We start from the raw sequence: 15624 nt of genomic DNA, 5'->3' as shown, positions 1-15624 counted from the left end.
TCCTGATATTGGGAAAATTATATTATCAGGTATTTTTCAGTCTTGGTGAAATTCGAGCTATAGAGACGATAAGGAGTGAAATTGCTTTCATTGACTAATCAAGCACAGCATCTACACACACCGATACAGAAGGAAGGAAGAAGCACACCTTTGTTTTGTAATGATGTCAAACTGTTGCACCTGGGTAGAGCCGTGCAGCATTTCAGAAAAGGACACAATTGAGATTTACAGTACATGTTCCACAAGGCTTCAGACAGGAGGGGAGAACACAACAAATCTTATTAGAGCTATGGAAATTAAAACCATCCATCTTTGCTCATTATCTTCTAGCCTTTCTTTTGCGCCCAATATGAATAAACTACAGGTTATGATCATTTGAAAATTACAAACGTGTGAAATTATTGGTTATCTAAATGGTATCAGCTATGAGAAGCAGGGAGTTATTGGTATTGGCTGAAAAAAATGCACATCATGCATCCAGAATAAATACATTGAAAGATGCCTGTTCAGTTCTTATGAGCCAAAGCACCTGTAGGCTACAGGTGGTTTAAACTATTTTATTCTGATTAGAGCCTTTACGGGCAATTACTGCATGTGCCCAAAGACTACTTAAGCAGATAGTGTGCTTCTATGGAAATGAGTTTGTTAACTTGAATAATCACAAACTAACTGGAAAGGTGATCCTCTAACTGGCGAGAACAATGAAGCTACATTTAGGGTTGGAAAGATGATACACGATTAATCTTTCAGCAGAAAATGTTGATAATCGTTTAAGTCATTTCTCAAGATCAACTGTCAAAATACAGTATGAATAGAAATAAATGAATATGTAGAAGGAGTACTTAATTTCAGTCAGAAATCTTAGATAAACTGTTTTTGTTTGAAATGGATCTTTTTTTCGTGGTGCAAAAACAAGTAAATACAAATCTTGAGGTATTCATACTTGAGCCGACAAATTGTACTTTTTACTCCACTATACAAAGACCTATTTGAAATTTGGTACTAGTTACTTTATAGATTGTTAGCACAATACATTATCATGAATAATTTGATTTATTATTATATTATTTTTAAGCTACACAGTAGGCCTATATAACGTTATTAAAATTAGCCGCATCTTTAGTAGCTTCAACATCAATGAATATCATCATACATGTCACAATACAAATGGGCCATTCTGCAAAATGATCACTTTTACTTTTGGTACTTTAAGTTTATTTTGATGCTGATACTTCTTTACTTTAACTGTGTTACTGCTATTTTACTTGAGTAAGTTACTCAAGTAAAATAGCAGAGTAACTCACCTGCGTATCGCCTCTTCCATCCCTTTCTTTTTGTTCAGTAATATCTGGAGGAAAGTTGTATGTGCTTGTGAAAAGTAGCTAGTAGTTTATTTTTATTTTTTTTATCAACCAGACTTTCTTTGTTCTCATCCTGCCTTTCAACCTGACGTCTGATTGTCCAGGATAGCTCCAACCACCTGTGTGGATGATGTGGAGTGAGCAGGTTTCTTCTGCTGTACATCTGTCAGTGTCTTACAGCGCCGGAAGATGGCGCTCTTTCCTCTGTGTCGTGGTGTACAACAGCTAGCACGTAGAAGAAGAAGAAGATGGCGTGGAGGACGAGGAAGTACCGGTAAACAGCCATGAGTCACACAGCTAAGCCGGTTAGGTAGCAACTTTTTGTTGAAATTATTTCAAACCAAGACCAGTCGTCAGTTGTTTTACAGTCATGGCGGAGTTCGGTGAGAACAGCGGCCGCCAAGCTGAAGAACATGACGGGACAAACAGCAGAAATGTCCCGGAGCCTCTGTGCGGGACAGGTGACCCCTCGGTGACGGTCCCTCTGGGGCCGTGGCCCCCAATTCATGAGCAGAGGAAAAAGGTGGTCCTGCATGTCGACCTCAACAACACCATACTGGTGTCGGACGCCGTGACGGGTCAGGGGACTGTGGCGGCGCTGGACTATTTCCTCACAACTGTCACCTGGGGGAAGATGAACAAACACGGTAAACTGGAAATGGACTTGACAGTAATTTATAGTATCACACAGGAATGCTGGGAATGTGTGTGTACCATAGACTGTATGCGTGTGTGTGTGTGTGTGTGTGTCTGTGCGCTCAGTCAGGTGATGGCAGGCAAGTTATTGTTCCTGTTGTGGTAAAAGAAAACACCAAACTCCATTTAGAAATCAGTGAATTGAAATGACTTCTCCTGCTTTACTTCTCTGACCATACAAGTAAGAATAAGCTGCGAACGAATCAAAACAACTGCAGATGTTAGTGAAACTGAACACAGTATTGACATCACACATATGGCGAATTGCAGGACACCATCAATATACATGTATCAGAGGTATAAAGTAATACTTAATGATGTTCACATTATACTAATGTGATAGTAAACATTAAATTAACGTTTGGCAGAATATGGTCTTGATCTGTTTAATGAAGCAAAATCAAATGTGTTTTCTTCCAACATCCCCATGTATTTATGTAAGTACAGTGATAATACTTAATTAAGCTTGTACAGAAAATTGACTTGTGTATGAAGTCATCAGAGACGATGGAGCAATTAAATCATGATATCATGCGCTCTGCACTGGCATCCTCCACTCATTCTGTGATCACTTGTTTAGTGTGTCTTCATTTAAAATGATTCACAAACACTTTTATACAGGAACGTGGGAATGGCTGAGTGACGCGCCCTCCCTGCTCCCACCTTGCAATGATGCTGTTAGCTACTACTCTCAGTTTGGACGGATACCGGGTTTCACCTCCACTGCAGGGCGACGTTTCCGTGGGATTCTGGATGAGCATCTGGATCTACTGCGCTGGCCCGATGGCGTCAAGGCAAGCATCAAATAAGAGAGAACGGATAGGAAGGCCAGTTGGAAAGTGTCTGTATGATGTTTCTTATATTAAGTGTTCATATGAGAGAAATCCTTCCCCTCTGATCACTACTACTTTTTTAGATTGTGTATAACTTCATATATATACAAAGCAGATATGACAAAACATTGGCACCTGGCAGGAATGAAGTGCAACAATGACTTAAACAGAGTTAGAACTCTTAAATTCTTCAAAAAGGCACCTTTTCTCATGTGAAGTTCATCTTTATCAGCCTGTAATAACAAAATGAATTTGAAAATGGATGATTTCAATTCAGCTTCTGCTTGTATTTTCCTCTATTACCCATTATGCTTCAACCTTTATGTTCAAACTGAACATGATACTCGACTCCCAGAAGATTGTTATTACAAAGGTTGTAAATCTTCGGATTCATATCTAAACCTTTATTTCTTCCAGCGACCTTGAGCATTGTGGTGTTACAAACCCTGAAGTTACAATAGTCTTTTCCAGTTTAAACACCTATATAAATTTGACATGAAGGTCACACAGAGACATACGTCTGTAGGAGCTGATCTTTTGTCCTCTGTTCAACAGTTAGTAAAACCAGCTGATGATGTCACTTTTTCCTGTGAGCCAGAGACTAGACAAACCAGTCATCTGGCATGTGTTTAAAATGCAAAATTTCTATGGTAATGTATACAGAGGTATATAAGTTAAAGGGACAGTTCACCCAACTAGATAGGTAGGTAGATAGATAGATAGATAGATAGATAGATAGATAGATAGATAGATAGATAGATAGATAACTTTATTAGCGACTCACAACAATGCTGATGGAAAGTTGGGTGAAGTTTCGAAGTCCACAAAACATTTCTGGAGCTTCACAGCAAAACAACATTCTCCTGAACAACTGAAGTAGATGGGGGGGAAAATTACCAGGAAAAAAAAGCCTCTATATAGCTCATCCAATGTAAGCCAAGTCTCAAGAAGTGCAGGGATCCCAAATAAATTTGAAAAGACGTTATTAACGCCCTTTTTAAAGCAGAAATCTTTCAATCGAGTTGGCGTGCATCCCATCTGAAGTGGGTGCACAAGCTCATCCATGACTTTTTGTTTTATTTACATCTTTAAAACGAGTCCTAATCTGTTTTGGTTGTTTAGAGTAGGGATGTGTGATATATTGGTATCAGTGAAATTTTAGCCGATAAATGGAGTCAATAATATGAAACCAAATTGCTTAACAAGTGCAGCATTTGCAAGAAGAGAAACGAGGAGAACAAGTGCAGCCCGTTGTGCTCATGATGTCACATTGCTGCACCAGGGTGTAGATTAGAGAGACAAACACGTCATCTTCGGTATGGACATTTCTTACACTTTCAGAGGAAGACAACACGACTGCAATTTGAAATACATGTTTCACAAGGGTTCAGAGATGAGTGAACGAGTTTTAACACCACACATCTTATTAGAGCTGTGGAATATTAATCATCCATCTTTGCTCACTACGTCTTAGCCTTTCTTACCCTAAAGGTTAGGAGCTTCTTTTTAAAAAACAAAATGAAATTGTCTATTATCTTATCGGTATCAGCCATGAAGCGTAGGTAATTATCAGTTATTGGCATCAGCTGAAATAGATTTCTAGTTAAAGTTCCCATGAAGTCAAAATTGCAGTTTAAGTTGTTTTTTTTTAAAATCACAGATGTCTTGCTTCATATTGCACCTTTACACAAGCATCAGGCCCAAAAATGCCAAAAAGCAATTTTTAACTGGTATTACTGGTATTTTAGAGTTACCTTCATGGAAACACAGTAAAAGTGTTGATGGCTCATCCTGAACCTGGGAGCATATATTAATTATTTGTCCAATAAACGCTTTCTTTATTCTATGATGCTGCCACGGATGTATAAAAAGAAGAGTGCCACCAGAGGAGTGTGTTGCTATGGACCGGACGTGATCGATTACTGTACAGAAACACAACTTTATTCACTGATTTGATTGAGACTGGGTCATGTTTTATTGAGAAAATATTTTCTGGCGTTCCCTCTGCTGCCCTCTGGCTGCTCTGCCTTCAGAAGCTCTGAACAGATAGCTTTCATTGTTTCTAAAGTAAATGCTTACAAACTGATAATCAGCTGTTTCTCAATGAATCCTTCACAAATGACTTCCAGACATTAAATTGTACACACAAAATGACTTTCTACTTCTGTAGATTTTGCACTTGTCAGGACCTGTTCAGTCATGCACATCAAAGTGTTAAGGATGTGCTTGTGAATCAGTTTTTTCACTCACAAAGTGGCTCCACCGTAAACTCACAGCCTGTTCAGCTTCCTTGTTCTCTGGTGAAATGATGTGTTACTGACCGCCCTCACTGTGTTCCCTGCAGGGAGACAGAGAGCTGGCTGTCAAAGGTGAGGATGGTCAGCTGTACCACTGGATCTTGCCCTCCTTCTTCCAGCTGCTCAAAGACCTGGCGCAGGAAGGAAGGGATTTTGCTATCCTTTTTCGTACGTTTGGATCCGACCTACCTCGAGTGCTCAGAGCCATGTTCAAAGCAGTGGATGAAGGGGCTCATCCACTGTTCCCTGATCTGCCTGATCTCAAGGTGAAGCAGAATCATGCATGAGTTAAAATTTGACATTCACACCACTGAAATACAATATTTTGTCTTTTAATTAAAGGATCAGTTCATGCAAATTACACAACACATTTTGATGCCCTGAAACTATCAAACAAAGCTGATATATTGGGGTTAATTTACTGCACATACCACACACTGTCTGAGGGAGCTTTACAGCAGTGCACACTAAAGTCACACTGTCACACATTATTTATATAGTGATTTTCAAAACAGGGTTACGTGCTTCAGAGCAGCAAAAATAAACACAATAAAAGACAATGAAAACCATAAATGAAGCATGGAAATGCATTGAAACAATACCATGTCTTTTGATATAAATAGGTTATGAAATGAGATGACTGTGACCAGACCTGCTCACAGTCAGTAGAGGGCTCCAGGTAATGAACCACGTTTGAAAAAAATAAAATAGAATCATAATGAAATTTTGATCTTTATTTTGAAGGTGGACCTTTCAGCTAACCCACATCTAAGCAATCCAATAACAGTGGAGGTGATGGTATGCTAGAACTGCAATGATTAGTCAATTAATCGATAAGAGGATCCAAATAAAATGAGTTGCCAGCGATTTTGATTTGAATTAAATCATCAGGCTCTGCTGCTTTTCTTTGTCATTTACACTAGTAGCTGAAGAGTCTTTGGGTTTTGGACTGCTGGCAGGACTAAAGAAACAATTCGAAGACGTCACTGTGGGCTCTGGGAAATTGTAATGAGCATTGTGATTTATTTTTTGACATATTATAGACTAAGCAATTAATTGTGAAAAAGATCAGCAGATCAATAGATAATGAAAATGGTCGTTGGTTACAGCCCCACAATATGCACAACTTCTGACTTAAACTCTGTAAAATTAACACATGAAAGAATGATGATCCACCTATTTTTCATTCTTTCATTCTTTTTTCTTTTGATGAACATTTGACTGCGAAGTGTACTTTTGAAGAGCATGACCTTCTGCACCCTACAACGCAACTCCTTGACTCCCGGAGGGTTTTGTACCTGTTAGCTTGATGGGCTGGAACACATTGATTTTGAGAGAACAGTGGAGAGAGTGGAATGGACAGATGATGGGGCGAGGGGTGGAAGAGATGTCAGACGGTGAACCTGTCAGGCACAGTGAGCTGTCTGGAGGAGAGCACAGTGGAAGTCTTATTCAAACAGTCCTGTCAGAAGCTATTTATCTCTGCTTTAGACAGAAAGGAAAGAGCAGGGGGGTAGGTAATCACATGACATAATGTGATTGTTCAGTTTCTGAACTTGAGCTGTTTGTTTTCCTGCATCAGTGAGTTTTTGGGTGCAACAGCTCCAGCCTCATCATTACTGTCAAGTGTTGGAGATTGGTGAGGAGGGAAAACAAGCCTAATTAAAGCAGTGCAGTAGTGGTTATTAATTCCAGCTAAGACATCACTGCCTCCATGCTAATCTTTTATCTGTATTATGCATGTTGGGGTGTAAGTGTCCATGCATTACAGCTGTAACACAGTAAACTGGCACTGCCCATAATAACTACACCATTCAAGAAACACTTTTCACTTAGTCTGTCCATTTTAGATTTTTATGCAAATGCCCAACTTGATGGTTTAAGCTTTCTAACCTCCATGGCAGCAGTGTTAAATCACATTTCGATAAAACAGAGAACATTAAAATCCTCAGGGTGTGATTCAATGAGAAAACAGACTGTGTCAGTGGATGTGGACCCCTGGAATATGCCTTTTGCTATTTTTTCTCACATGCCAAAAATCCAAAATCCAAGTATCGAGGGAACCAGGGCGATGTTTACTTCCGGGTTAGCCTTCAAAATTACATCATCGCTACACCACCAACACCATTAAAGTGCTTATCCTGATGAAGACCTTAATGGCTGAAATGTGTAGGCATGTTATTACCATGAGTTACTAAAGGCTTTTTTAACTTGTTACCCTCTCGAGTGCCTAAGACTTCTTCAACACTTTCAAACTAGTGGGATCCCTAAACTGAAGAGCACCAGAGGGACACCATGTTACACACCCGAGCAGTAGCACTAAACACAACTGTTGTTAACAGGAGCAACAGGAGCGTCATTAGCTTGGAGATGTTCGGTCTTAAACCAAGTATTGATTAACATTGCTATCCTGAGGCTGCTGCAGTAGCACGGCAATGGAGAGTCTTTTAGTTAAATAACCAATTCAACTGATGAACAGCTGATACCACTAAAATTGTGGTGTCAAATTAAGTTAAAACTGCCAGAGGCCTTTTTTTTTATTTTAAACTCCACCATGACACGATCAAGTCAAGAATCATTTTCATGCTGTTGGATAGTTTTATGGTGTTTTCTCTAAAGTATCCACTCTATTTTAAAGCTACAGGGTTATTGAGCTCATTATTTTAATGTGTGAGAAAATAAAAAGCTGATCTGACAGTTAATTTAGGTCAAGTCTGCCAGAGGCCATGATTTAATAACAAAATCATTTCCCACAAGTTTCTTTTGGTCTTCTGCTTATCACAGAGTTCAGAGCAGTCCCCCCTCTTTGTTTCTCTCTCTGACTCTCACTCCTCTTGTCGCTCTCCGTTCAGTTAAGTGTGAATATGACTGCGGGCAAGATCCGCTGCAGCAAGAGGGGAATCGTCCTGAGCCGAGCCGAAGACAGAGTGTCGACTCGGGATGGAGAAAGAGGCCTTTACCAGTACCTGAGCTCAGTCCAGGGCCTGGGAGGCTTTCAGGACCACTTCGACTGGTATGAAACCACACTCCTCAAGCCTCTCCTTGTGGCCTCTATCCCTTTGCTCATCTTTACCAAATCCTTCTGTGCCCCGTGTTTCTTCTCCAGGTGGGCGAGTAATACCTTCTCCATTCGTGGCGGGAAGCCGCTGTGGGTCGACCCCTTTGACCAAAACGTTCAACACATCTTCATAGACGACAACATTCGGCAGAATGACGAGGATACCATAGTTCAACCCAAGGTACTGTCACTACTTTTAAAGGGACATCAACTGTACAGACTGTTACTAAATTGTAACTACAGGTTTTTGGCACAGCTTAAATCTGTGAGACACGGGTGCTGAAGAGATCAACATGTAAACATGCTTTAGTGCAGTGAAAAACACTCTGTCTCCCACTCAGGGAGACTGTTGGCAGGAGATCAGATGACATCTCAAAAAGCTGTAGATCAGGTCATGATCACTGGTTGGAATAGATAATTATACTCTTTCATCATCACATTAGGAAGTCACTCTGTTTGTGATCGCTCTCTCTCTCTCTCTCTCTCTTTCTCTCTCTGTCTCTCTCTCTCGCTCCCTGCTGCATTCATTATGCATTAAGCTTCTTTGTTTTTGCAGAGTGTTAACAGGCAGAGGATTTTTTTCTGGTGTTCTTTAGTGAACTCTGGAGCAGTCAGCTGCAGGACCAAAAGGTTTTCTTGTCTATCACTTGAAGTTGTTTTTCACTTGAACACAGCCTGGCTCGTCCTCGCTGGCAGCTGGCCATACGGTTTCCCTTCTTGCAGAGCAAACACATTTAGATTTTTATTTAAATATGAAAAAAGTAAATACATTGCTTTTAGCTTCTTTATACGGAGCTGATGATTAAGAGCCTAGACACACCGAACCGATGAAGAACAAGTGGTAACAAAGGCCATTAGGGTGATTCCCAAAAGCTGCACTTGAACACACCACAAAGACTACAGCCAACAGCCAACTAGCTGGTCTGTTCTGCACCTGTGTAAAATACATGTCCATACCACCAGGTGGAGGTAGTCTGCATTCGTCATTCAAAAAGGGAAACAGGAAGACTTCACAAACATACAAACTGTTGTTTTGATAAAGTAGCATTTTTTCCCACCACTCTCGCTAATTAAACAACTTCTAATCAAGAATACGTCTGAGCTGCAATTGGCACTGGTGAAGACAGACGCTCCCTGACAGCATTTCACAACAAACCATCTCCCAACATCCATTTAGTCTAATGCATGATCCAGTTTTTCTTACATTCTCTACTGCTGTGCGTGTGTATTTGTCAGTGAGTTGTTCATGCTATGGTCTCTATAGATACTTTTATGTTTATAAGGAGTTTGTTTGGACTTTGTCAAACAGAATTAATGCAGCCTTTCCCCATAACTGGAATCAGACTCGGCAAGTTTCCACAGATGTTTTGGCGAGACTGTTGCTGGTTCAGAGCATAACTTTCTCTTCTCTCTTTTCCCTCTCTGTGTCGCGGGAATGTGTGTGTGTATGTGTGTGTGTGTGTGTGTGTGTGTGTGTGTGTGTGTGTGTGTGTGTGTGTGTGCATGCTTGCGTGTGTGTGTGTATTCTTCTCAGGTGTTCTTGGACCCAGACAGTGCTGAGACTCGTACAGCCTGCACCTCTGAGCTCTATGACATCACACTGGTCCAGACCGACCTTCTTCGGGCCATTTCTGACCCGAGCTACTTCACTCAGCGCGTTCACATCTGCCTTGAAAACTATGACAGGAATCTCCAGCAGGGGGCAGGCTAAAACGCAGTTCAATCTCCATTAACCCTGACACAACAATCCCAGTGGAGACGAAGGGTGCAGAGGCAGAAAACTGTAGGTAGGGTTACAAACACAAAGTTTGGTGAGTTATTGAAGGACTTCAGGTCATCGAACCACAAATGGAAGAAGATTACATATGAAGGAGGGTCACATTAATAAATATGCAGATGAGGAAGGATCACAGTTACCATCTGAAGATCAAATGTCCTAAAAACTTTCCCAAAGGACGAACTAAATGAGATTTTAGCATTTGGCAGCTAGACAACAGGTCAAGTACCTGGCTTCATCTACAGCAGGACACCAGTAAAAGAATGTCAGCTATACAAAAAGCTCTTCACTTCACAGACATCACTTCACAATAGTTTGTGATTCTGCTGTCCTGAAGGTGAACCACCACAAAAAGAGTTGTTGACCTAATTAAGCAGCAAAGTGAACAGGCCAGACTCTTTGATTGCAGCGAAGGCTCTATGACTAATCACACCACGGGATAATTACCCCAACTCTGTGAAATGTGTGTCAGACAGCATTAATTGGGGTCAGATCTGGTGAAAAACCCTTCAAGTGTTGCGTTAGTTGCCTAGTGAGTAGAATCCAACGGGGTTTTGCTCAGCTCTTCATTTGTCATCCTCAGGGTGTGACGCAATCATGTAGCTTCTCCTTTACATTGTTGAACATTTGTATTTTAACCTCCATTACTGGCCATCGTCTGCATTGTTTACATCCACCAGGAACTGGCAGGTAATACTTGAATATTTTCAGATGACGGGATCTGATTACTGAGTATGTCCATGTTACTTAAGGGGGAAACCTCAGAGTGCACTGTACACACGTTTCGAAGGCATTATTACCAGAGAAGGACTTTAAATACTTTCTAATTTGACTGTATTGCTAAACAGAATATTTAATTTATAACAAGACAAATCATCTCCTCAGTAATCCATATCTATTTGTCAGGGTGGTTTGATTATACAGAGTAATGTCTTCTTGGAGCACTGAGACATATCATTAGTGTTGAACATGGTTTTGGGATGCGTTTGCACTGAATTATTTACTGCGGCTTTTATTGTTTGAAAGCAGCCGTGTGTGAAACATTTAAATGAGCAGGTTACCCAAAAATGAAAATTCAGTCTTCTCACCAAGTCGATGGAAAGGGTGAGATTTCATAGTTCACAAAACATTTCTGGAGCTTCACTGCAAACCGGTGCTGCAGCATTCCCCTAAACAACTGAAGTAGATGGAGACAAAAACAAAAAATAACTGGAAAAACTAAAACAATAAATAACTGGAAAAACTAAAACAATCAAACAAAAAACATAAAATGGCTCCATACAGCATATTCTGCTGAAGCCCAGAGAACCAAAATTGATTTCAAACGATGTTATTTGCACCCTTGATGCACAGTCTCGCTCACGCACCCACTTCAGACAGGGTGCATGCTAACGCTTGTAGCTTAGCAGCGACAGTGAAGATTTTGACTTAAACAGGTGTAAATAACATCTCTTCAAATCTATTCAGGTTAATGGGGCTTCCAAAGGATTGGATTACTCTAACTGAGCTGTTTGAAGCCATTTTATGTTGTTTTTGGTTGTTTTTTTACATTTTAAAACAAGTCCCCATCTAGTTCAGTTGTTTCGGAGAATGCTGCAGGGCCGTTTTGTTGTGAGGCTCCAGAAATGTTTTGTGGACTATGAAACTTCACCTGACTTTCCGTCAGCATGGCGTTGATTAGATAATGAATGAATTTTCATTTTTGGATATACTTATCCTTTAATAAGTTGAATGTGTTATGGTAATTTTTGCTTTGAGAGTTTCAGGTTATATTTATTGTGAAGGTTTCAGGGAGGTTTTTTTAACGGCTATATTTTCCTCAGGTCAGATTTAGACATAGCTGAATGCAAACTATAGAGCCTGACTGATGCTGGCCTCTTAAAGCTATTAATATATCAGCTGATATTCTTATAAACACAGAACATATACATAAACAAATTTATTTTGCAGTGATCCCCTTAAATGTGGTTATCAAACATTTGATGTGACAAACATTGTATGGAACAGAGGCAGGATGTTTTTAACTTTATTGTCCAAAATGAATTCAGCGCACTGAAACGGTAAACTTCACTGGATATTTACTAATTATAAATTACCCCAAGCATCTTTTTCTCCATTATGTTCTGTAAAAAAGTTTTCATTCTGGCATCCATTGGACAACATATACGATACTGATATATTTATGATATCAGCCAAACCATATATCGGTTGGGCTCTGGCAAATGTTATCAATAATCTGAAGAAAATTAATGAAATGCAGGTTTCTGAGGACCGCTTAAAAGATAACGGTGGGATACAAAGCTTTGTTGTTAAAGAAGTTTCAGAGTGCAATAGTCTTAAAATGCCTTCTCTCTATTCACATGCACAGGCTAATGAAAGCATTACAGTATTTTATATGTTTATCACTGATTTTTAATCATTGTTGCCTTTTAAAGTACAATTATCATTATGATGTAATGCTTTCAAAACAAACTAATTCTCATCAAAACTGTCTGCAGTGATCGTTACCTTAATATTATAGTAGTATAGTAACAATGTAACTTTAATTTGACTTTTTGAATGCTGTATTCATACGAGGCTAAAGGATAATTACTTCACTGCATCAGTTTACTTCTGTTCTACTTTCTGTTCTGCAACCACAACATTTGTGGTAAGACAAAAATTGAGCTTGGCAGATTTTTGCACTCTGAAACTCTTTGTGAAAACTTTGCTTAAAGGGACAGTTCACTCCAATTTCAAAAAATGCATATTTTTCCTCTCACCTGTCGTGCTATTTATACATCTACATTGTTTTGGTCTGAGCTGCTGAGTTTTGGAGATATTCACCATAGAAATATCTGCCTTTTCTGGAATAAATGGAACTAGATGGCACCCATGTTGTGGTGCAAACAGTAATGTCTCTTTGCAGAAATCATGATCAGATTACTCAAGATAATCCACAGACCTCGTTGTGAACAATTTCACGAAGGACCAGTTTTCTGTCTACTAAACTACACCTGCCAACTGTATCACCATGCGTAAGGAGGCATGTATCTACTGATGGATGAGAGGCTGGCAAACTTCACTAACCAACATGGCAGCTCAGCCGAAGAGGACGCCATTAATGTTTGCATCCAGTGCTTTCAGGAGCACAAGCCTCCCATCGATGCGTGGGGATACGGAAGGAAAATGGTTCCTGCATGAAACTGCTCCCGACAAGGTCTGTGGATTATCTTGAGTAACCGGGTCATCATTTCTGGAAAAAGACATTGCTGTTGAGTTTTAAAAAGATATATTTTTGTTGAGCTTTGAGCACTACAAGTTGAGTATAAGTATAAGTATAAGAGAAAGCCGACATCTCTATGACCAATATCTCCAAAACTCAGCAACTCAGACCAAAACAATCTAGATAGATAAATAGCACTACAGGTAAGAGGGAAGATGAGTCATGTTGATTTTGGGTGAACTGTCCCTTTAAGCTATTGTAAAATACTGTATCATTGTGTACTGAACCCACGTCCATTTCAAAGGGTATCTGATACTGCCATGCATCATCTGACTGCTCATCACATCAAAACTTGAAACATGTTCCATTATTTATTTTTCTGATGTTAAATATTTGCCACTTAGTTTTCAATAAACCTGTTTTTTGTTAAACTGTTTGGTGTTTTGCATTCTGACAACTTCCTGTGAGCACTTAACAAAATATCATTGTTAGTGTGTTAGAGATATATGAAGGTGAAGGTAAATTGTCCTTTGCTGTTCGAACACCATGAAGACTGTCAGAATAGGATCAGTGGGGGGAGACGGTTGTATTTATTACAGACTTTCACATACAGCTCATTATAAATCATCTATAGGTCACGGATCAATAGCTGAGTTGTGTGTGTTGAGGTCAGGTCCACTGGGGATTAATTAAAGACTACAAAGGGTGCTAAGTACATTCATTTGCCTACTTTGGTGTGTTGTAATGAACATTAAAATCTGTCTGTAATACTTCTGTTCCTGCCGTTTCAAAGTAAATATTCTTATCTTCTACACAACCACATTTATCAGCACCCCTGAGGCTACCTGGAGCTGCTTTGAGTGGAAATAATGAGTGGAAGCAGAAGACCAAAATATAAGAGAAATGCGTGATGTTTCCTCTCTCTGTAGTTTGGCTGTGTTTGACAGAACTGTTTGAAGAGAGGTTCTAACTTTTGCTCTCCTGAAACATTTGTTTAATTGAGCGCTTCATTACGGCAGAGGTCAGACTCATTAATGTGTGACAAGTCATCTCTGGAGTTTGTCCCAGGCTGGTTGTGATGGATGATAATGGCGCTGTTGCCAGATGACTGAACATCTGATGATTTACTTTACAAAGCAGGTACAACAGAGTCAACCACGAAGACTAGAATGAGAACTGGAGTAGAGAAGGGAACTGTGATATGCACACTTTATTGATTCATCTGTTGTTTACAGTTATTGATATTTACATTTTACTTCACTTAGGATGTTGGACTCAATAGTTAACGTATCTTTGCTTTTCCAATTAGAGGTACTGGAAACATAACATAACAAAAAAAATTACTGGAGAAAAATGTGTACCATTTCTATATATCATTCTTTGTCGCCTTTTTGGTCCTCAATCAAGAAATGGAATGAAATGGATGAGGCAAGAGTGATAAAGTGCTGTTTTCTTGACAGTTGGTTTCTTGGTCACATGGAAGTCATGCTAGTCTTTGAGTGTAACATTATAGAGAAGCTACCTCTGCATACACAACATGAACATGAACAATACTGGATTTTCGGGGGCTGTTGCTGATACCGATATTGATATATTGGCTGATATTATTTTACACTCAGGATATATACATTAACACACATTTTCCCTTTTGAGATCCCTCAAATATGGTTATCAAACACTTGTGACAGAGATTCATATGGAACAGAGGCCAGACATTTTACAGTTTAAAGGTGCAGATGAGTCGGCCTACAGGGAGGAGGTCCAGTACCTAACAGTGTGGTGCGCCAACAACAACTTGGCTCTCAACACCAAGAAGACCAAAGAGCTCATTGTGGACTACAGAAAGTCAAATGGTGGCACACACACCCCCATCCATATCAACGTGATGGAGGTTGAGCGTGTCACCAGCTTCAAGTTTCTGGGTGTCCACATCTCCGAGGACCTCTCTTGGACCCTCAACACCTCCACCCTGATCAAGTAGGCTCACCAGCGTCTCTTCTTCCTGAGGAGACTAAAGAAGGTCCATCTGTCTCCTCAGATTCTGGCGAACTTCTACCGCTGCACCATCGAGAGCATCCTTACCAACTGTATGGTATGGCAACTGCTCTCCATCTGACTGGAAAGCACTGCCCAACGCATCACCGGCTCCTCACTCCCCTCCATTGAGGCTCTCCAGATCAAGCGATGTCTGCGAAAGGTGCGCAGCATTGTCAAGGACTGTTCTCACCCCAACCACAGACTGTTCACCCTCTTCCCCTTCAGGTGGCGCTACAAGTCTCTCCGCACCCGGACCAGTAGGTTCAGGGGAAGCTTTTTTCCTGCGTCTGTCACCCTACTGAACTCCACACCCCGGTGACGACCAACTGCACCCCTCTGTACTTGTGCTGTGCACAATGG

At 40.2% G+C, this 15624-nt stretch overlaps 1 protein-coding gene across 1 annotated transcript; it reads left to right on the top strand.

The window, feature by feature from the left end:
• Positions 1–1628: 1628 nt before the first annotated feature.
• Positions 1629–13658, top strand: LOC311264602 (uncharacterized protein). Its single transcript, XM_084365612.1, has 6 exons — positions 1629–2008; positions 2679–2851; positions 5235–5453; positions 8040–8200; positions 8294–8426; positions 9780–13658. The coding sequence occupies exons 1-6, from the start codon at positions 1732–1734 to the stop codon at positions 9954–9956; spliced, it is 1140 nt and encodes a 379-aa protein (XP_084221738.1). The 5' UTR covers positions 1629–1731; the 3' UTR covers positions 9957–13658.
• The last annotated feature ends 1966 nt before the right edge of the window (positions 13659–15624 follow it).

Source organism: Pagrus pagrus, assembly GCF_965226575.1.
Source record: "Pagrus pagrus genome assembly, chromosome: 11".
Classification (NCBI taxonomy): domain Eukaryota; kingdom Metazoa; phylum Chordata; class Actinopteri; order Spariformes; family Sparidae; genus Pagrus; species Pagrus pagrus.
The sequence above is the reverse complement of the archived record's forward strand: the minus strand, read 5'-3'. Positions and strand labels throughout refer to the sequence as shown.

Excerpts from the sequence above, each read along its gene's own strand:
- LOC311264602 (XM_084365612.1), top strand. The coding sequence starts at position 1,732 with ATGGCGGAGTTCGGTGAGAACAGCGGCCGCCAAGCTGAAGAACATGAC. Across the intron at positions 2,009-2,678 it reads GGGGAAGATGAACAAACACG|GAACGTGGGAATGGCTGAGT; the intron begins GTAAACTGGAAA and ends ACTTTTATACAG. Across the intron at positions 5,454-8,039 it reads CTGATCTGCCTGATCTCAAG|TTAAGTGTGAATATGACTGC; the intron begins GTGAAGCAGAAT and ends CTCTCCGTTCAG.